The 20654-nt window shown below is 38.3% G+C and overlaps 2 protein-coding genes across 2 annotated transcripts; both read left to right on the top strand.

The window, feature by feature from the left end:
- Positions 1–568: 568 nt before the first annotated feature.
- Positions 569–3205, top strand: spmap2 (sperm microtubule associated protein 2). The gene is made up of 5 exons (XM_062440858.1): positions 569–630; positions 706–767; positions 1747–1892; positions 2051–2210; positions 2964–3205. The coding sequence occupies exons 1-5, from the start codon at positions 569–571 to the stop codon at positions 3203–3205; spliced, it is 672 nt and encodes a 223-aa protein (XP_062296842.1).
- Positions 3206–7203: 3998 nt separating this feature from the next.
- Positions 7204–19479, top strand: LOC134001293 (interleukin-31 receptor subunit alpha). The gene is made up of 14 exons (XM_062440857.1): positions 7204–7261; positions 8285–8427; positions 9533–9737; positions 9814–9977; positions 10253–10418; positions 11836–11918; positions 12298–12529; positions 13219–13407; positions 13532–13636; positions 15703–15849; positions 16852–16983; positions 17072–17168; positions 17341–17422; positions 18739–19479. The coding sequence occupies exons 1-14, from the start codon at positions 7204–7206 to the stop codon at positions 19477–19479; spliced, it is 2544 nt and encodes an 847-aa protein (XP_062296841.1).
- The last annotated feature ends 1175 nt before the right edge of the window (positions 19480–20654 follow it).

Genomic DNA, 20654 nt, shown 5'->3' with positions numbered 1-20654 from the left:
GATCTTTTTAGATTAATTGAGTAATTGCAAGTAATCCCATTAAATTACACTTGGTCCGGTAAAACATTGCAAAACCATACTTTTTACAAAATAACAGAAAAAAAGCAAATCCAAACATTTTAGAAGTTGCTACTGTTTAATATTTTTGCCTAAAATGTACCTAAATGACTAAGCAATAATCAAAATAGTTCAACTAATTAATGAACTGAGTAATCATTTCAGCTTTACTGGGAAGCAAACAAATGTCTAACATATTTGCTCATAAAACTTGTAGGTGTTTAATTTTCAATTGACTAATCAACTAATCATTTCAGCTCTATTAAATGGTAACTTTATAACTTTATCTATCTTTAAAATCAGTTGCTCTCTTGTTATATATTCTACAAATGTAGATCCACAAATGTAAAAGCAAGCCACCCGCATTATTTTTTTCTATAGTATATTTATTAGTGGAAATGTCTTAACAAAATGTTTTATCAGCTCTGTCCTCGGAGGCTGCAGACAGTTGAATAAGTGGATAATCTCAGCTGCAATGTGCTCTGTTCTCCATTCAGCTTCAACTGTTTCCATGGCAACCCGTATGCAGCAGCTTGCTCAGCCCAAACCCAACCGACTCAGATATCCGGACCGGTATGTCTAAATAAACCCATCTCTGTCTCCTTGTCTCTCCTCTCTCTCTGATCGGGCCTCTTTTCTATCTTCCAGTCGTTCTGTTTACTGGCTGGATGAACTGCCACCAAAGAAGACCGGAGCCACCACCAAAATCGGTACATCTCTTAAGATTTCTCTGCTATATAAAAAAAACAATTTTTTTTTTTGTGATGCCATGATTTTGTTTCTTTATAGAGTTAACCCCTCGCTGGTCAGAACTGTGTAGAAGTAAAACGTTCTACACTCAAGTCACGTAAATATAACGACTACTCCATGTGTGATTTATTTTTTTAGATGTCTTTGACACTTTCTGCTTCGTCTAAATAACTCAGTTGTTTATTTTCTTTCATAATATATTTTATATAACATTGAAATTCAGACTTTTCTAGGATTTCATTGTTCTATCTATGACGGTCTGATATTTTAATATTCAGCATTATTTTTCTATTTTAAAACGTTGCCAAGAAACCAAAACCAACCCATCTAAATACAATTTAAAAAAACACTGTATTTGAGAGGAACTCAACTCATTAAAGCTACCTTGTGGAGTAGCGCTATGGAGCAATGTTTTGAGTGAGTGGGCCTCAGTCTGTTTGGGTGACCAAAGCAGTGGTTTCACACCTTTCCACTGATCTGCAGGTGGCAGTAAAGTGCCAACAATTGCATCGGTGAACCAGAAAAAGCAGGAAGAAGACTGAAAGCCTGCAAACATGGACATAAACAATGCATAAAATTATTCAAAAGCAAAAAAATCACTTTATAAATGTTTTATGAGGACAGAAATAAATTAAATGTGTTTGTTAGACCTCATGAATAGGCATCCTGTGTTAATGTAAGAAACACTGAATATAAAGATTTAATATCTTTACGATCTCTCTAAATTCATCATCTCCCTGTATTATGTATCCCATTTTTGGTGTCTTCTTCTCATATCTTCCATCCTGTCCCCTTCCTCGCTTCCTCTTACCCCTTTCTTCATCTTCCTCTTTTATTTCAGTTACCTTTTCATGTCCCCCCTCCTATCTAATGGTCCCTGTTATCTTTGATTTTTCCTCTTCTTCCTTTCTTTGTCTCTACTTTCCACTACTCCCTGTCTATCGTCTCCGTCATCCAGACTCTCTCCCGAATGGGATGTGAGTGAATGGGCCCTCAGGGCTGTTCCATCTGAGCGTCTGTGCAGTCTGGCTAAGCAGCGTCAAACGGCAGTTGGCTGGCAGCCCGATCGTTCGTTGCTGTTCCCAGTAAGTGATATATCCTCCATTTCCTGAGAACTTCCTTTGTATTCATAAGATCTTGAGCTGGTAGGTTTCCAAGGTATATTGGACCACACAGTCAGCTCATTTGAAAGTCTGAAAACGTAATGAAACGAAATGTCTGAAAAACGAAAATGTGATTGCAGTTGAGCAGAGCAACGCAAACAGCAGTTGCAACTTCACGGATTTGCCAGCTTGCTCAGCCAAAGAGAAAGCAGGTTACGGGTGGCACTGGCCATAAACCCAAACCTGTGCCTATGACCCACATGCCCTGCAGAGCATCAGCACACATAGAGCTGCTTGCCAGTAAGTCATCATGCATTGTATCTGATAATTATTTGCTCTGTTTAGGCATTTTTAAAGGTTCAACATTTTGGGAAATACACTTACTAGCTTCCTTTTGTAAGAGTTAGCTGTCTCGTGGCTGTACATTAAATATGAGGCTACAGCCAGGATTAGCTTAGTTTAGCACTGATACTGGGAACAGGCAGAAGCAGCTATTCTTTCTGAAGAAGAGCTGCAATGTTAAATCAATTAATCAATTATTCCATTGTTAGTAAAATTTAGGCAATAGAAAATTTTGAAGTCATTTTTTAAGCAAAAAAAGTCAAATATTCTGTGGTTGCGACTTCTCAGAAGTGAATTTTTTTTTAATATTTTTTTTTAAGTGATGTTTTATAGACAATTTTCCAATTCATCAATAATGAAATTATCTTTAGTTGCAGCTCTAGTCTGAAGGTAAGACCCCAAAAGGTCAGCTTTATAAGGTACTGCTAAATTTGTTACCTTTGAACAGAGCCAGACTAGCTGTTTCCCCCATGTTTCCAGTCTGTAAACTAAGCTAGCCATCTCCTGGCTCTATCTTACAACCAACCAAGAAAGTCTTGGAAGGTCTCATTTTATTATTTATTAAAAGTTGATCATTTTAGTTAATTCTTGAATGTTAAAGTAAGTAATGTTAAGTAAAAATATCACATATTGCACCTTTAATAATCCTAAATGCAACATCACCATGTTATTTGCTATTAGAGCTCATTTAGATTACTTTTATCTCTTCAGCCCCAAAGCATGAACACCCCAAGTTCGAAGGAGAGCGTTCGGTATGCTGGCCCATCTCCAGAGCATCCAGAAACTTCATTGCCAGCCAGAGACTACTGGAACTGTCCAGCCCCAAAGAGAGGAAGGCGCTGTTTGAGGGATATGACCCGTACATCGTTAGCCGGGCAGCCCGCTCTGCCAGCCCCTCGCCTCGGATACAGCAGCTGTGTCTGCCGCTGCCACGCAAATGTTGCTTAAAGTAGGAGGGATGACGCCAAATGTTTAATCCCTGGAGACTTGTGATTGTTCTCTTTTTCCTTAACCAAGAGTGTTATTGTGCCGAGTTATTTTTTCATGTAAAATTATGACAAAGGCCTCTTGTTTGTTGTCACATGAAGGTGCACACAGTAGTAGAACAGCACGCCACGACTTTACCTGTTTACATCTTTGCAGCTAAGAGCAACTCTTCAATTCTTACAACTTCAAACAAGTTGTTAGAAGAATTACACCAACTTTCAGGACACTTTTAGGATGGAGCTCGGTTATGTTGACGTATAAAATTAGATTAGAGGAAGGCTGGGGTCAGGGCATTCGATCAAAATCTCCTGGATGTCGTCATACATGTGTCATACATAAACGTGTATGTGTCTAATGCAATTTTAATTGCTACTGTTGTGCTCATGTGTGGCATTAGTAGTGTAATTATGAACAACAACACAAGCAGTTGAAATTGCTTTGAGACATCCTGTTGTACATCCTTCACTTCTTAATTGTTTTCTTAGTTATTGTTAACATGAGGCCCAGAGCCAGTGGGTTTGCTTTGCAGTAACAGTAAAATGTTCTTATATCAATAATACATTTCCAAATGCTAAATAAAAGATTTTATTTTTTTTAAATGACCCCTCAAAACTAGATTAAACATGGACTATAATTTGTTATTTTGTCTGACTAAGCTTTCCAACTGTAAATGGAGAAACTGAAACCTGTCCAAATGTGTAGTAGATGTACAGATCCCACAAATTTCAAACAGGTGCTGGACCAATAAAACAATCTACATTGATTCTACAGTGTCTGAACTCTACTGGAGGGATGAACACCATTCTTCCAAAAGATATCCCCTCATTCAGTGTTTTGTTGATGGCAGTGGAGAGCCGTGCCTGACATATCAGTCCAAAATCTCCCACAGGTGTTCAGTTGGGTTGAGATCTGGTGAGTGTGAAGGTCATAGCATATGATTCACATTATTTTTATAATCATCAAACCATTCAGTATTCCCTCGTGCCCATTAGATGGGTGCTTTGTCATCCTGGAAGAGACCACTCCCATCAGGATAGAAATGTTTCATCAGAGGATAAAGGTGATCACTCAGAACAACTTTATATCGATTTGCTGTGACAAGTGGACCCAAACCATGCCACAGCATAATAGAGTCACTGGATTAACTCACTCTAGGGATCAGGCATTCAGACAAGGGGTGGAGCTAGGGAGTGGCTTTTGGGGCTTCTGCCCCCAATGTTTTATCAAAAGCCCTGAATCTACAATCTGAATCTTCAACCAGCTGCTGTCTGAATCTGAGTGAGTTCATAACAATTATGATTAAGAGTGAAACTTCTGAAGACATTTCAGTTGAGGCAGTTTTAAAGAGTGAAATGCAATTGAAAAGTTCCTTATTATTTATTTATGTTAAGTTTTTGGAAAATTGTTGATAAGGACCAGATTAAATCACTAGCCTACTACTAATAACAGTGTTTGCAGTAGTCATATAATGCCAGAAAATTAAATTCTGCATATTAAAATTGTGTTCTGGGCTTAGACGGATCTTGTCAACTCCTAAATGCCCCTGTTCAGATCGGTGTCAGTTTTTCCTTTATTTGGTGGATGCCTCTTTACACTTAATTAAAAAGAGCAGACCTTCATCTATCTTTATCAAAGTGAAACCTGTAATAGTTGATTATTGTTTTCTGAATTCCACGTGAGTTACCCCGATTTAAAAAGGGGGGGAAATTAATATCTTAATTACGAGGACCTCCTCTGGATCTCGAACCCCAGTTTGGGAATCGCTCTGTACACAACGCCGAGGCACTGGAGGCGGGACTGAACACGTGTTTGTCTACAAACTGACAGGCTGCTGCTCTGGCATAAATGATGTGGGACTTGTTGACACGCACAGGTTGTTCGAGCTCTCTGAGGTGAGTGGATGAACTCCAATTCATAGATTTTTTTCTGTCATGTTTTATTTAGACTGATACTTTACTTGAGACTCTGAGGCAGTTAGGAGACTGTGAGGTTAGGTCGTTTAACGCGTAATGCTTGCAGGATTATATATTCCAGAGACTGTTGTGTAGGGAGTTGGAATTATTTCACTTAAAGATGGTTTGTTGTTGTTGTTTTTTTATTTTTTATTATTGATTTTCGTATTATTATTATTATTATTTTTAAGAGTTTTCTTATGGGCTCTTGGTACTCCTGAAGAGCATTTTACTACACTGTCTGATATTGCATTTGACATATCAATAAGCAAGACTTGGCTGTTTAGTGGATAATGAAAGGATTCATTAGTTGCACCTGTAATTCTAACTTTTCTCATTTTAGGAGAAAGTTGACACGTTAACAGTTAAGCAGTTTACAAATAATGTAATATTATTGTAACACTGTGCCTTGTGTGGTGCAATCCGATGCAACATCTCAGTTAAATCAGTGGTAAACAGGGACTAAGTTCCTCAAGTTCAACTTTGGTTTACCTGTATATCATTATTTCCATTTTGTGCTACTTTGTACTATTACTGCACTACATTTGTTTGACAACTGTGATTAAAGATTATACAAAGAATATAATGATTTTATGAAATATTATCACAGATTAAAGTAATAATGGTTAGAGTTAGCATTACCTTAACCAGTCACCACATTATAATGCTGCTAACATCCACATGCATCTGTGATAATAATTAACATGATACAACATTGTGTCATGGTCCATTCTGTAAATTCACAAAGAAAATGTGTGCGTGTAAGACAGCTATCTCTACTTTTACTTGGAAAAATATATATCAATACCACTGAAATCATATTTTTGAGGTATGTAGTGTTCAGTTTTGTTGAAATAGTGTCAGAGTTGTTTTACCGGTTCTATTAGATGCATTATATTGACAGGTGTTTCTTGTAGTCATTAATTAATTTCCAATGACATACAGGGGGACAGAATATTAGAAACATCTTCAGCATTATGCAGATAACTAGGTTAGTATGAACTATAAAGCCTAAATATGACCTGACAGTAGGGCTGGGCGATATGGGCAGATATAATATCACCATTTTTTTGACCAAATACCTCAATATCGATATTTTGACAATATTATAGAGACGACCAGCGGTGCCTTTACAAAATATTTACGCAATGATATTTTTGCTAAATAATGATCAGCAATGTGGAATAGATAATAAAACAGTCTGTTAAGCTCAGAAAATTACATTTTTATTGTAATTCAGTCTTTAAAAGCAAGAAAAGACAACACTTATTCCAATATCACAATATTACTATATTAAAAGTCTAAGATGATATCTATAAAATATCACAATATCGATATAATATTTATTTATTGCCCAGCCCTACCTGACAGTTGAATCAGCATCTCTCTGACACAGTCTAAACAATATAATCTTCACAAAGATATGATTTAGGTTGTACAGGTGTGGCTACTAAACTAGTAACTCAGTGTATGGTCTCATGTTTCACACTCTGGCTTTAAATAGATGGAAAGTCTGGGGCTGCTCTTGATGGATTTGAGCTAAACACACAGGTGAAGGTAATACTCTTTTAATGGTAAAAGGTCAGACCTAAACCTGATTCTGCCTTTATTTTGCTGGATGAGTTTGTGACAGTCAGATCCACCCCACCCATTAATGAAGTCAAACTGCAGTGTGTCATATAGGTCGAAACACTTCCCGTGTTGCAATGCCAAGCAGAAAAGCTGTGAGGACACATCCATAGGAGCTAATAACATATTATGTAATGACGCTTGCTTTACTACACAAGAAGCTATTCCAGGGAAATTAGGAAATAACCAGTAAACTAGGTTGTCTTTGGTCATCAAGGCTGGTGCTCTGTGGCTTTTTTTTTAAACTTTACACTGTAAGAAAAATACACACAACAAGTTTATTGGTCTTCTTTTTTGTGCAGAGTCCTTGTTGCTGAGTTGTTGCAGTGTGATGGGGGAACGTGAGTGAGGAGAGCTACAGTGCCAGGACAGACCGGTTGGTCATGGAGTGGAGCCTGGCTGTGGTGTGGACCTGCCTGTTAGAGGCCACACTTTCCCTCGGTAACGTTCGGTGATTTGCTGATATTTGTGTGACTGCTGTTAGAGGATGATTGACACAGACTATTGACAAAAGCATGGTGATTATGTGTACAAAGTAATTACATCAATCGGGGCGATGTTTTAACTGCAACTGCTCACTGTGTGGTTTACCTACTGCTTTAACCGGTTTTGACAGGTACAATACATCAATACGTCTGGTAAATATAAATCCTGACTTTGACACTGTGGACACACCTTTGAATTATGTGTAAAAATTCAGGAAAGCACATCCACAATTAGTTGTAAGAAAAGCTTAACTTTAACTTAAAACTTTAACTCTTACATCCTAACAGTGTTATTCTTCTGGTGAAGACGACGTATTTTAAAATGCTAAAAGTTGCAACACTCTGTAGTTACATCAGTAGCATCATGGTAAACAAAGTTAGCTGGGAACTATAAGGAGAGTGAATATTTTAACCACATTCATGGCCAGAAACACAACTCTAAATTGATGCCCATGTTGCACTGTGTCTAGTGGATGTATGAACGTACAATTGCTTGCTATCACGTTTTCTTTATTTTTTAAACATAATAGTAACAGAAAAGACAAAAGCAATATGACGACTGTGCTTGGAATCAGCATCATTAAGACATCTTTTTATTACTCTAATTTGAGCTGGAGTTTGAAGACGCCAAATTTCACTGCCTTCAGTGTTTCCATCTGCTGTGTTGATGTGCATGTGACAGTAAAACCTTTTGACCTATAGTATATTTTTGGTACAGGTAGTCAGATACAAAAGTTCCTGACGTTCTAAAAGGGTGTTACCCCACCAGATTCACCATCCTGTAATCTGTCTCACGTTCCTCTTTTTTTCTGTCATCACATCTTTGTGCGTTCCATTAAACATTTTTACAAATCCACTCCAAAATCCAACTTTGATCACCTGTTTTTTTCTTTAAGTGTAACAAACCAAAACCATCCTTATTGAGGATTTGCAGTATCTGCCTCTCCATATTGTTAATCCAGTCCCTCTCCACCTTCAGTCCTGCCTCCAGTCCTCTCCATTACAACCTCCAAAGCCACCCCTCAACCCCCGCGGTTGATTGGCTGTGTGTTCATAAATCGAGCTAATGTCACTTGTCGCTGGGAACCTGGAAACACCTCAGTGACGCACTACACTCTGCAGGTACAGTGGAGGTGAGACATAACATTCCTTGACTATGTTAAAGGCCCTGTTCAAACATGCAAGTAGATAAAACATGCCTGAGCTTCAGTTCATCGAGTTTTAGTGGATACACCCCACAAATTCCAGTTCATCAGTAAAACGCATTTTTTGTTCTATCCCTTAAGGGGGTATTCAATGTTTTTCTTAATTTGTGCCACCAGTCATGACCTCTGTGACATCTATGGGTGGTCATAGAGGCGTAATTAAAGGCGAGACAATTTGAATTGCAAACAGTGTTAATTCAGTCTGTTCATAGCAGAAATTCAGCTTGAAAAACATTGAAACATTTATATCATGTAAGCAATTTTGGCATGCAAGCAGGAAACTGATGTTGTCTTGGATGTACTACTGATGTCTGATATGATATGTTCAGGGCATGTGTGCCTTTTCACACATCTTCTCATGGTTAGGCATTGCTTGGTGGTGCTGTGTCCTAAAAAGTTAACTTTGCTTCTTTCCTACCTTGCACTTGTGATGGTTTCTTTCAAAATCCAATGTGATAAAAGTCCTTTCACCTCAAGAATGATCAAGAGAATATGTCAATCCAACATGCTGTTGACAAATCCATCTATTTTGCTGTCTCAGATTAAATATTATCTAGTTAAATTGGATTAGTCACATCCCTATTTTGCATTAGCGTACCATTCTGTTTTTTACATATGGGTGTGTTTATGCCAGTTTATTGTCTGATAATGATTCTTTATGCTGTAAACATATGCTGAGGTCTGTAATCAGTCTTCAATCTTACATTCGTGCGACACTCCTATTGGTGGTTTCATACACTGAGATGATAAGAGTCACACAGCCTCCACTGTTGGTTGGGTAATATTTGCTGCTAGTCTCTGCTCAAAAATATGTTATTGCACCTCGGTATTTCAAATGCCATCGAATTGCATAGTCTTGTGGTTTGTGGGTTTGGGTGGACAGGTTTTTGTGTTGAATGTTCATAACCATTTGCGTGGCTATGCATGCGTCTATTTTGTAATGTGGTTTAGCTCCTGTTATCTCTTATTGTAGGTCGTGGATGCAAAATTTTTTGTGTATTGCTGTGTATGTGACTTTACAGGTTTGTTTCTATGATTATGTGTATGATAGCATGTGTAGAACAAACTGCTCTCAGAGGCCCTTCACCTGCACCACGTCTCACACCACCTGCACGGCAAAGATCAACCGTACATCGGTGAGATTTGAGTTTTGCATCACCATCACAGCACATGGCCACAGCCAGGACGTCCTATCAGAACCTCGGTGTCAGCTTGGTAGGATTGAAGGTGAGACTGTTCCCTCTCCTATCCTTATTGTTCCTCTTTAACATCTTTCTCACTCTTGTCTCTCTGTCTTTCTCAGTGATGTTGCCACCAGCGATTTTGAACAGCGTAAAACCAGTTAGAGGCAGACCTCAGTGTTTGAATGTAACCTGGAGCCGTATTGTGTCTGTCTTTCCTGTGGCGGACTCTGAAATCCAACTCGGACACCTGAATTCCCAAATTGAGTTTACATCACAGGGGCAGGTCGGCCAATTCCTGAATATGCCTAAACACATAACTGCATACACATGCATGAAAGAACATACTCAAAAAATGCAGTCATTCATATAGTAAAGCTACAAGTAATGTTGAAAACAGATCTTAGCAAGGACAATGTAAAAGACTGCCAGACTTCTTTGCAATGGTTACAAATGATTATAAATATTAATTAATTACAAAATGCTACATGTAGCACCTTTTTAAAGAGATAAATGTGACCATATTCACCTCACTTTCTTCTGTTTATCTTCCCCATTCAGCTCGACGTTCAGGTCAGAAATGTGACAGTGAAAAACTACAGCTTCATTGTTTGTCTATTCAGACCTGACACCTCATACATCATAAGGCTTCGCCACCGCTACAAAGGCCCAGCGAGCCCCTGGAGTCGGTGGAGCAACCCACGCCAAGGAAGGACAGGAGAAGATGGTGAGAGGTGACAGAGTTGACAAACTTGTGTCTTGTATTTGTTGAAGGTTCTTGCTCTTCAGCAGAGGACCCATCCTCAGGCCTCCTTAGACTGGAAGTGTGCTTTTGTAGCTTTTATTGGGTTCCAAGCGTGACAGAAAAAACATGTCATACTCAAATTACATGCAAGTGTAAAAGAAACATGCACAAAGGAGAAGCATATTTCCCTCCAAATCCTCCTACGTGTGTAAGGCTTTATTCATGTTATCTCCAAGGGTGAGTCCAGTCATTCTGCAAAATTTAAAAAGTAATCATTTTAATGGCTTGTATCTATGATTTATATATGTTTCAAGCTGAGAGTTGTGACTGTAAATTCAGAGCTTATATTTTCAGCTCCGCTCACAATTTACCAAAGCTGTACACTTAAATGGCTGAGGCTACACCAAATCTCCTGTCAATTTCACATTCCATCTTACTTTCACTCTTGAACAAGAGTTCAAAAACAGCATACTTGAACTTTTTCAGCAACTTCCAACCCAAAATCTGAGGGTCAACATTTGGCCTGAATCTTCTTTTTAGCGCCCTTGCATAAGCTTTCCCAGAGAGGATTAGCACTGCGAGTGTCTAAGGCACTCACTCCAGACTCTGTGGCTTGTGGAACAGCAATGTTGATCTAACAGTTGGTCCACTACTTTGGTCCAGACTGAAAAATCTCACCAACTTTTGAACTTATCTCTTCTGGCCATATCAGTAGGTCCATGTGTTTACTTATCAAGTGAAATATCTCAACCATGAATATCTCAACATTTATGGTTGCCATGACTGTCTGCACAAATCGTGCTTTTTGTCCTCTGCTACCACCAGGAGGTTGACTTGGTTTTGTGGAGTGAAATTTGTAATAAATATGCATGTTCCCTGAGCTTTCTAGCACATCATTTTGGAGGCACTTTTAATTTGTCCAATACTTTAGCAAAACTAAAGACATTCCTATTAGCCACAGCTGTACTGTATGTTTAGTGCTTATTAGCAAATGTTAGCATACTGTAAGATGGCAAACTTGAACCTAAAAACACAAGTACAGCCAGTCCACAGAAGCTGTACTACAGAGCTCTGTCACCTAAGACAGTTCAACAATATCCAGAGCTCTGCATGAGTTACAAATGATAAGCAATAACGACAAATGTACTGCAGTGTATTGCTCACTTCCTGTGCAAGTTGTCATGAAAACTTGTTTTCTGGCATGTTTGCGTCCTCAGTTGTCACACATCAGCCATTAGTGAAGCCAAGCAGAAAACATTTCCATCTCATACTTAACTTGTAATAATGTGTGAGTGTGAATGTTTTTACTGCTGGCAAAGAGAATGTGGAACACCCCTTTTATAATTTTGTGTGTCCTTCAAATTATTATTTTAATTTTTTCATCCCTTCCATCTACCAGCTCCGTCTGAAGCACCAGCATTCTGGAGGGAAGTGAAAGAAGCTGACGAGAGTGGGTGGAGACTGATCTCACTTCTGTGGAAGGTGTGTGCATGTCAAGCTTTGTGTGTGAATGAGTGCTTATGTAATAAAACTCTTTTTTATCACTCTGAGCTTCACAGTTTTACAGTTTAATAACTTTGGATCTGATTAGTTTTTAATCACCATCCACTCACAAATTGTCCCTAATATGTTTTTTATGTCTCCCTGAAATTACTCCTTTATTGCGCTGCAGTCTGAGTCAAGTTGAGACCAAAACTGAGACATATTGATCATTGGAGCTAGAGAAAGAGGGATACATTATCATATAATGTCTGTTTATGCAACTATTTGATTAACTAACCCTAACCCTCCATCATCTTACAGCTACTCACTTTTCCTTTGCTATCTGTTTTCTCATGTGGTTTGTGTTTATGCTGTTCAGCCCTTGCCTCGGTTTCTGGCCAATGGCGAAGTTCTCTTTTACAACGTGACGTGTCAGACAGAAAGTGCTCAGGTCCTGAACGGTCCCGGAAGCTGCAGAGATTTGCACAGTTCTGGCACTTCCTGTAGTTTGCTTCTCCCTGCTGTGCAATCCTCCTGTGCTCTGACGGCCTCCACCTCTGCAGGAACCTCTGAAGAAGCCCGAATATGGTTTCTTGGAGTTTCTGAGAAAGGTAGGGCCTCACTCACGAGACTAATTCAATCACTCAAGCACTACATTGAAGCATCTGCATTTATTACTGTATGTTTCATCACAGATTTATTCAGCTAGTTTTAGTTTTAAGTTGACGCCCATCTGTGTATCACCATGCACCAAAAAGGCTTTTTTATGTTTCCTTTGGCATGAGGACACTATTTTCTGCAGTTTACAGTCAGTAATATGTAAGAAATAAACAAAACAATAAGCAGCACTTTATGGCAAGAACACTTAAGATGATTATTTTACAAATAGATATTGAAGAAAAAAAATACAAAAGAGCTGCTAATTATGCTGCAGATCAGCCAGAGTACCTGAAAATGTAACCCAGCGTTTGTGCTGCAAATTTAATTGGAATCATATTCTTTAAAATGTTTTTTTTTAATTATGATTTTTGACATTTAGAATAAACATATATACTTCTTAAAATGAAAAATAAAAGGAACAAAAGTAATCCAAAATTTTGTTTCACGTTTGGTTCATTATGATCATGTGGTGGACTGGTTAGTATGTAAATCTGAGTTTTAAACATAAAAGACACCGTTAAAACATACAGCAAACTGCTTTGCAATAAATAGAAGGAATACTGAAACCGCAATATTAGAATTCTCAAATTACGCATTTTTACTGCACAAATTGCATTTATTTTTTGTCTTTTATGTCCAGAGCCACCGCCACCGAGCCAAATCACTGCACGCCCGCTGGACGATAATAACTTGGACGTGCATTGGACGGCTCCACTTGATCAGTCAGTGAGTGGCTTTGTAGTGGAGTGGTTTACTGTTCGAGATAAAAACAGCAGTATCCTTCACTGGGAAAGACTGAATAGTTTCAGCACAGCGCTCATCATCACAGGTAACCCAACGATACATATGACAGCTTTAAACTTGAGTAACAGAAATATTATTTTTATAATAATTGTGAAAGTTGTTTATAAGGGAGAGCTCCCAATCTTATGTTCATCATTGTGTTGTTTCAGAGGGAATAAAGCCAATGGAACGTTACTCTGTTTCTGTCAAAGCAATGTATGGTGAACGAGGTGCAGGACAGAAGGTGATACGCTACGTTTACACACGAGAAGGAGGTACGAGATGATCCTTTATAGAGTTGAGCTTTAAAAGCAGCTTCGGAAGAGTTAAGGTTCTCTACTCCAACCCTACAACTGTAGTTACAGTTAACAATATTTTGTCGACTCTATTCCCTATTTGTAGGTTCACGCCAAGGTTGCCCTCTCTCTTCACTCCTTTTTGCTCTTTCACTTGAATCTCTGGCTCAGAGTATTAGACAGCATCCATATATTGAACCTATTACTTTTTGTAATACACACCATCACATATCTTTATTTGCTGATGACCTTTTTTTTTATATATCAACAACGCTTTATTTTCTATCCCCCACATTCTAGAAACTTTTGCTCAGTTTATTGCCCTCTCTGGTTATAAGATCAACTGGACTAAGTCCCAGCTAATGCCTTTAAATCCCTTTTTTAAATTCATCTACACTTCCAGCTTTTATTCCGGTGGTTAATTATTTTAAAAATGTAGGTGTTGATATTCATCCCACTTTATTATCTATCTCTACTAAAAACTTTCAACACGCATTTAAATCTGTTGAGGAGGATATGGAAAGATGGACTAAATTACCCATTTCAGCTAGAATATCCATAATCAAAATGGATATTCTCCCAAGAATACATTTTTTTTTCAAATATGATTCCTCTTCCACCTCCTAAAAACTATTGGAAAAACTTGAGTTAGATCATTTCTAAATTTGTTTGGGGTGGAAAACGACCACGTCTTAAATTGTCTACATTACAAAGGAGCAAAAAGGATGGTGGTTTAAATGTTCCAAATTTCAAACTGTATTTCTGGTCTTCTATAATACGCCCTGTATCTGTTTCTGCATCTTTACGGGTCTCTTGGAGACCAATTGAAGAAAATCTAGCCCATCCACATCTAATTTGTTCTGCTCTTCCCGCCAAAAAGGCTAAATGCCAACTTGGGCCAGTTATGTCTTTTTGACTGTCAACATGGCGACCGGTAGAGAAACATTGTCAGATTTTTCGAAAATGGTACACCCACAGCCCCCTTTTTAATAATTTTGACCTCACCACTGGGGGAGCTCCCTTTCAGTTTCCTCAATGGGCCAATAAGGACATTAATATTCTAGCAGATGTTTGGGAAGAAAGTGGGATGAGATCTTTTGACAATTTATGTTTTCTGTATAATGTTCCTAAGACCTGTTTTTTCTTTTACCTTAGACTCAAACTAGCTATGCGTACCTATGGTGTTCCATGGGGTGAAAATTTGGCAACCCATGCGCTCCATTCTTAACTAGATGCCAGAGGTCAGACCAGGTTGCTGGTCTGACAGCTGCTAAAAAGATGCTAGGACTTCGCTGGCAACCGCCTCACTCTCTCTCTCGGACTCATTGGTTAAATTCTTTATTAGATATCGTATACATGGAACTGTCAGTAGCAAGAATGCACAATGCCAAGCAAGCCACTATCATCTCCTGGACTTCTTCTATAGAGAAAATCAAAAACATTTTGTCTTCACAAACTGGTTTCTAGAGCTCCCTTTCTTCTTTCTTTTTTTTTCTTTTTTCCTATATATATGTGTGTTGTGTAAGTGGGTGCACCCGTTGATTGATGGATCTTTAGACCTGGCAACTATTATGTAGCTGATTGCAACCTCAAAATGTCTTAAACCTGTCTATGTGTTACATCCTTGGCTGCCTGGGGGTGTGGGGGGAGGGGGGAGGGTTGATTGTGTGTTTATTTGTTGTTGTTTGGTTTTTTTGTGTGTGTTTTGTTTCATTTTGTTTTTTTGTTTTATGTTTCTGATGAAAAACCTCAACAAAAAAAAAAGATAATTTTATTGATTTATGCCTGAGCTGTTGTGCTGATTAAGTCAAGACAGTCAGGACAACTTGTTTTTGAAGAATCAATATTAATAGTGTAATAATTGTAAAAAGAGGATTCCCTTGAGAAATATAATCACAAGCAAAGACTGTCTCTATCTTCATTTGGCCGACAAGACAAGATACAAGACAAACGGGTTTAAGTAAATAAAACCTAATCAGATCAGTAGTTAAACAGAGAAATAAATCTAAGCTTTCCCTCCTGTTTTTATTTGTCTGCTGGTACAGCACCCTCAGCTGGTCCCACAGTGGCTGTGCAGCAGCTCTATGGCAGCAGAGTGGAGCTCAGATGGAGTCCTGTACCTGTGGAGCTGTGTCATGGTTTCGTGCGCAACTACACGCTCTACTACACAGATGCAAACCAATCAACAAGGAGTGAGTGATGACACACACATATGAGTGTGTTGATACAAAGCAGGCCAGCACATTACATACACATTGGCAAAAAGAAACATGACTCTGTAAACAGCCAAGCTTAAATTATCTGAGTAGGATGAGTTTAGTATTTGATTTGATTTTAAAGTTAAACATTTGAAAGAACTTTTTAGGTTAGTAGTGTGGCTTTAAGAAAGGTTTGTAAATTAAATATAAAACTGAAACTTTGTTTTTGATTTACAACTTCACATTATTTAATACAATAAAACAAATGAAAATAGCATGGCCAAAAATATTTGTACCCTGAACTTAATATTTGGTAGCACAGCCTTTTGAGGTAATAAGTGCAGTCAAGCACTTTCTCTAACTCTGAAGAAGATTTTTGCACTTCTCTGAAAGTTTGGCCCACTCTTCTTTAGCAAACTGTCCTCTCCCAACTGCAAGTTTCACCTCTTTCCACTGATGTTCAGTGCGACTCTTAGCAGGCCACTTCAGAACGGTCCAACATTTTCTACTCATGCACTGTCAAGTGCTTTTTGATATATGTTTGGGGTCATTATCCTGCTGGAAGACCCATGACCTGCAACGTATTGTGTCTTGCACAGTCTCAAGACACCCAGTGCCTGAGGCAGCTAAGCAAATGTTTGCCTGTTAAAATCCTAAAGTAACACAGTGAACATGGTAAACATTACACCTGCTAAAAATCAACATAAGTCCATTTTATTTGCACAGCCCAATATCATAATTCCCCTAGTACAACCTTACAGAGCTGCTGCCTCGGCTTTAGGCTGGGTTTGTAGGTTTGTGAGTCATTCAGTAGATTACCTTTAATCTTAAACTAAAGCCTGATTTGGGGGAAAAAATAAAAAGGTCACAGACAAGTAAAATATCCCCATGTTACAAGATTTTCGTCACATCTGTATCCTTGTGAGGATAGAATTAACACTTAATGATGATTAAAGATGATTTGTCCATCTCATATATCTTTTCTGGTTTATTCAGGGGAGTTTGTGCCTGGTCACGTTCATCGTTACTCTCTGGAGAATCTGTCGCCTGGTAACTATGACATCTACATGGAGGCCAACACCAACGGCGGCACTGGAGCAGCTGGGCAGCCCGCTAATGTTCACATAGGTGGAGAAAGGACACACACACAAAGACTCACTGCCAAGCAGATACATGACCATATCTTTAAACTAATTTTGTGTATATGTGTGTGAAGGTTCTGAGGAAATCTCGATAGTGATGAGTGTCATCCTTCCTCTCGTGCTGACTTCACTGGCACTGGTGCTTATGGCCTGCCTAGCACAGAATAAGAGGTACAGTCTGTCTTGCACCAATAATATTTCACAATAACCAACAGAAATACAAACCACAAGAAAAATCAAATGTTTTACTGTTCTCTTCAAAAACAGCTGGTACAGTCTATTTGGAGTGAGTTGATCATTATATGACATAAAATGACTTTTTTCTTAACAAATAACCTTGTAGGCTGAAACAGACACTGTGTCAAGATGTTCCTGATCCTTCCAAGAGCAGTCTGGCCCACTGGACTCCAAAAACCACTATGGAGGTTAGTATCCTTTAACACCTAGGCTCTCTCTGATCAGTTTATGTGCACCCTAACTGCTAATCTTTTCCAAATGCTAATCAATTTTACAAATCTAGATCAGCTTAATAAAGCTGTGTAAAGTTAAAAAATGTCTTCTGGGGGAGCTTTGTGATTTAGAAACTATCAAGATAACCATGATGACATCAACAGGGATAGTTTGGCTGTAACTTGAAGACTATTTATTTCTTTAACAGAAAGCTTGTGTTACAAACTGAGAGTATGCAGTTGTGGACATTTGGGGGGCATTATGGGGGGTTTAGCATCCGTGTTTGACTCATAGTAAGTGACTTAAACAATCACCCGTTGGAATAATTCTACAACATGTGATTACTCTTTTCACTTTGTATTTGTACGCTTACTAAACATTAATGTTAACCGTGTCCCTTGTCAGAACTATAACCATCAGTCATATAAAAGATACTCTAGCGAAGTTGTTTTTGTGCTTTTACAGAAAAAAGATCCATCCTGGCATATTGAGAATCTCTAGATATACCCCAGTTGTTCAAATTAAATTTGGTCTAATTGAAAACACATGGAGTAATATTTTCCAAAATTAAACATCTCCTGAACAGCAGTGAGCAAACACTGTCTGAAGTCATTAGTGTTTGGTTTGCATCGTCTTTCTTATCTATTTGTCCTTCCGTGGCATTCCAGAAACACACACCAGCATTGTAAGCTCATGACTTCTGGTTCTAGATATTAAAGATAAAACTTGAAAACTTAAAAAAAGAACTTGAAAGCTAAACTCTGATGGACACAGGCAATATTTGATGCCAAAGCTGGAATGCAAACAATAGGAGTCAAGCAACACTCTGTTAAAATTTCAACCACTAGATGGCAGAAAAAAAAAAAACATTTCAGACATCACTGAGCTGGTAGATCAGTGATTACAAACTCGAGCTGTGCAGCCAAACATTGTTCAAAGCCACCAAGCTTCTTTTTTTTTAAAAACAGTGTTCCCAAAGATACCAAATATTGCCAGGCTGAATTTGGGAAACATTTGTAATCATGCACAGGACATCAACAAAATATCTTTTGGACTGAATGTTGCAGCCATAAAAAACATGTCTTACAACAAGTCTTACGTTTTCAGTATTTCACTCAACAACATCTTGCTTCAATAAAGAGCTGGAACAAACTAGCAAACAGTACAAATAATACTGTCAGACAGTGTTATTTGTATTATTTTTCCCCTTTTAAAGGAAAGTGAAAAGCTGTAAGTTATTTAAAATGGTTTCTCAAGAAGATTTATTGGTTTTATTTATTTTTTACCTCAGAATATGAAGCAGTCTGCAGTACCAGAGATTCCTGAAATCAAATACTCTGAAGTAATTGTTCTCGGTATAAGTGATCTGCAGGACTCTGACCTGGATCAGGACTTTGGCTATCAGGGCATCTGTAATATCCAAGCATATTCCTCTCACCAGTACTCTCCACTCTCAGTTTCTGTGACTCAAACACCTCAAAATACCCCAAAGTTTGACAAGAAATACACCAGGAGCTCAACCAGAGCCAAGACGACCTCCAACTCCTCCATCTACTCCAATGTCCTCTTCTCTCCAATTCATCAAACCCCTCCTACACCCATCTTGTGCCCATCATATCTGCAATTCAATGACATGCAGCAGAGCACTGTCAGTGTCAGTGACAGTAAGCTCCAACTAGGGGTCGACAGTGAGTCGCCTGTGTCTGTGCACAGTGTAGGATCTGATTCACCTTTCTCTCAAACAGATGAACTGAAAATGTTTCTGAGACAGCATCACAGCAGCATCTCTGATTTCAACAAGATCTTTCATTCCTCCATGGTGCTTTCTCATCCAGTTGAAGTCACGTCACCCCAACTCCCTTTTTCTAGAAGTCACTTTAACTCGATCCTGTCACTTCAGCCCAACACCCTCACTCGCCCTCATTCCTCTTTGGACACCACTGCTACCTCCTTGTCTCCTTTCTCTCAGTCTGTTGTTGTGGATCTCTCCTACTGTCCTGTGGAGTGTGATCCATACATCTCAAATGCTTAGTTTCATGCCAGTGTTAATTGGTTTCATTTTGACAGAAGAGTAAAAAAGTCCAAGGTTGGTTGAACAACCAACTTATTACAGATACTGTATTATATGATTAATTCATGACAGGTTTGTCTTTTTTTGATCCTAAATTAAGGTCTGATCATCTGTTTTTAACAATATGATATGACACACAGCTGATAATTACTGTACAATCTGAACCATAATGTGAGTGAGGTAAATAACATAACATTTTGCCTGCACAAATTGTCTGTAAATACTGTACATACTGATGTATGAGAATGTTGTTTTTATTGAGTGCACTTTTACTTTTGCATGTGCATTAGGCTTCATGCCAGTTAACATAATTTCTTGTCCTCCTTTGTACAGTCAGTTTCTCCTGGTGGGAGCTGTTTCTCTTTTTTGATGCAGTTTGTGTTAATTTTTTCCCTCAACATATTATGTATTTTTTCGGTTATGCACTTTCAGTTTGGACAGAGACTTTCTTGTGTTGCTTTTGAAAACTCATATACCTCATTTATAGCTGACAAATGATGTCAACTGGAAATTAACAGTGAATGTTGAGCCACCGTTGCAGCAGTGTTTGTAGCTGTATTTACCTCGGAGCTGAAGTTCTTAACTTTATTTGTATGTTTATGTGTTAAAATATGCAGTCAATGCATGAGCCACCATTTTAACATTAAACATTAATGCTGTGTGATGATTTAATATTTGCACAACTTATTTCTTTTATATCATTTGTGTAATATAAGTGTTTTCACCTGAGATGATTACTCTGATCTTTTAGACTGATCAGTTTATTCAGTGTGTCTGTAAATCTTTGACTTCTATCTAACAGGTCCTTTTCACAGCCAGCATTTTGCACAAAAAAGAAGAGGTGTTACCAATAACATTAAAAGTGTGTTCAATTCTATCTTAAAACAACAGTCAATTGAACAATGAAAGGGGTTTTATCATTCCTCCTGTTCATACTGTCTATTGAGAAATGTCCTAATAAGAATCTGAAGTTTATATGAAGCTTCAGCAGTCTGAGTTAGTCATATCAAGTGGATATCTGCCACATTTACAGTCTGTTTAGCATCAAATTATGTCTGTTTCCTCAAACAGTGTTTGAGTGTTTCCCTATTTGTGCGGTGGTAGTATAGTAGTAGTATAGTAACAAAAAGAGGAAC

The sequence above is a fragment of the Scomber scombrus genome, chromosome 19, assembly GCF_963691925.1.
Source record: "Scomber scombrus chromosome 19, fScoSco1.1, whole genome shotgun sequence".
In the NCBI taxonomy this organism is placed as follows: domain Eukaryota; kingdom Metazoa; phylum Chordata; class Actinopteri; order Scombriformes; family Scombridae; genus Scomber; species Scomber scombrus.
Note: the sequence above shows the minus strand (reverse complement) of the source record. Positions and strands in the feature narration are given on the sequence as shown.

What these genes read in the sequence shown, in the direction of transcription:
- spmap2 (XM_062440858.1), top strand. Translation starts at nt 569, where the DNA reads ATGGCAACCCGTATGCAGCAGCTTGCTCAGCCCAAACCCAACCGACTC. An exon ending in CGGAGCCACCACCAAAATCG is followed by an intron (nt 768 to 1,746) that starts GTACATCTCTTA and finishes CTACTCCCTGTC; the next exon opens with TATCGTCTCCGTCATCCAGA. An exon ending in ATCGTTCGTTGCTGTTCCCA is followed by an intron (nt 1,893 to 2,050) that starts GTAAGTGATATA and finishes ATGTGATTGCAG; the next exon opens with TTGAGCAGAGCAACGCAAAC.
- LOC134001293 (XM_062440857.1), top strand. Translation starts at nt 7,204, where the DNA reads ATGGAGTGGAGCCTGGCTGTGGTGTGGACCTGCCTGTTAGAGGCCACA. An exon ending in AGAGGCCACACTTTCCCTCG is followed by an intron (nt 7,262 to 8,284) that starts GTAACGTTCGGT and finishes CTCCACCTTCAG; the next exon opens with TCCTGCCTCCAGTCCTCTCC. An exon ending in CACAGCGCTCATCATCACAG is followed by an intron (nt 13,408 to 13,531) that starts GTAACCCAACGA and finishes GTGTTGTTTCAG; the next exon opens with AGGGAATAAAGCCAATGGAA.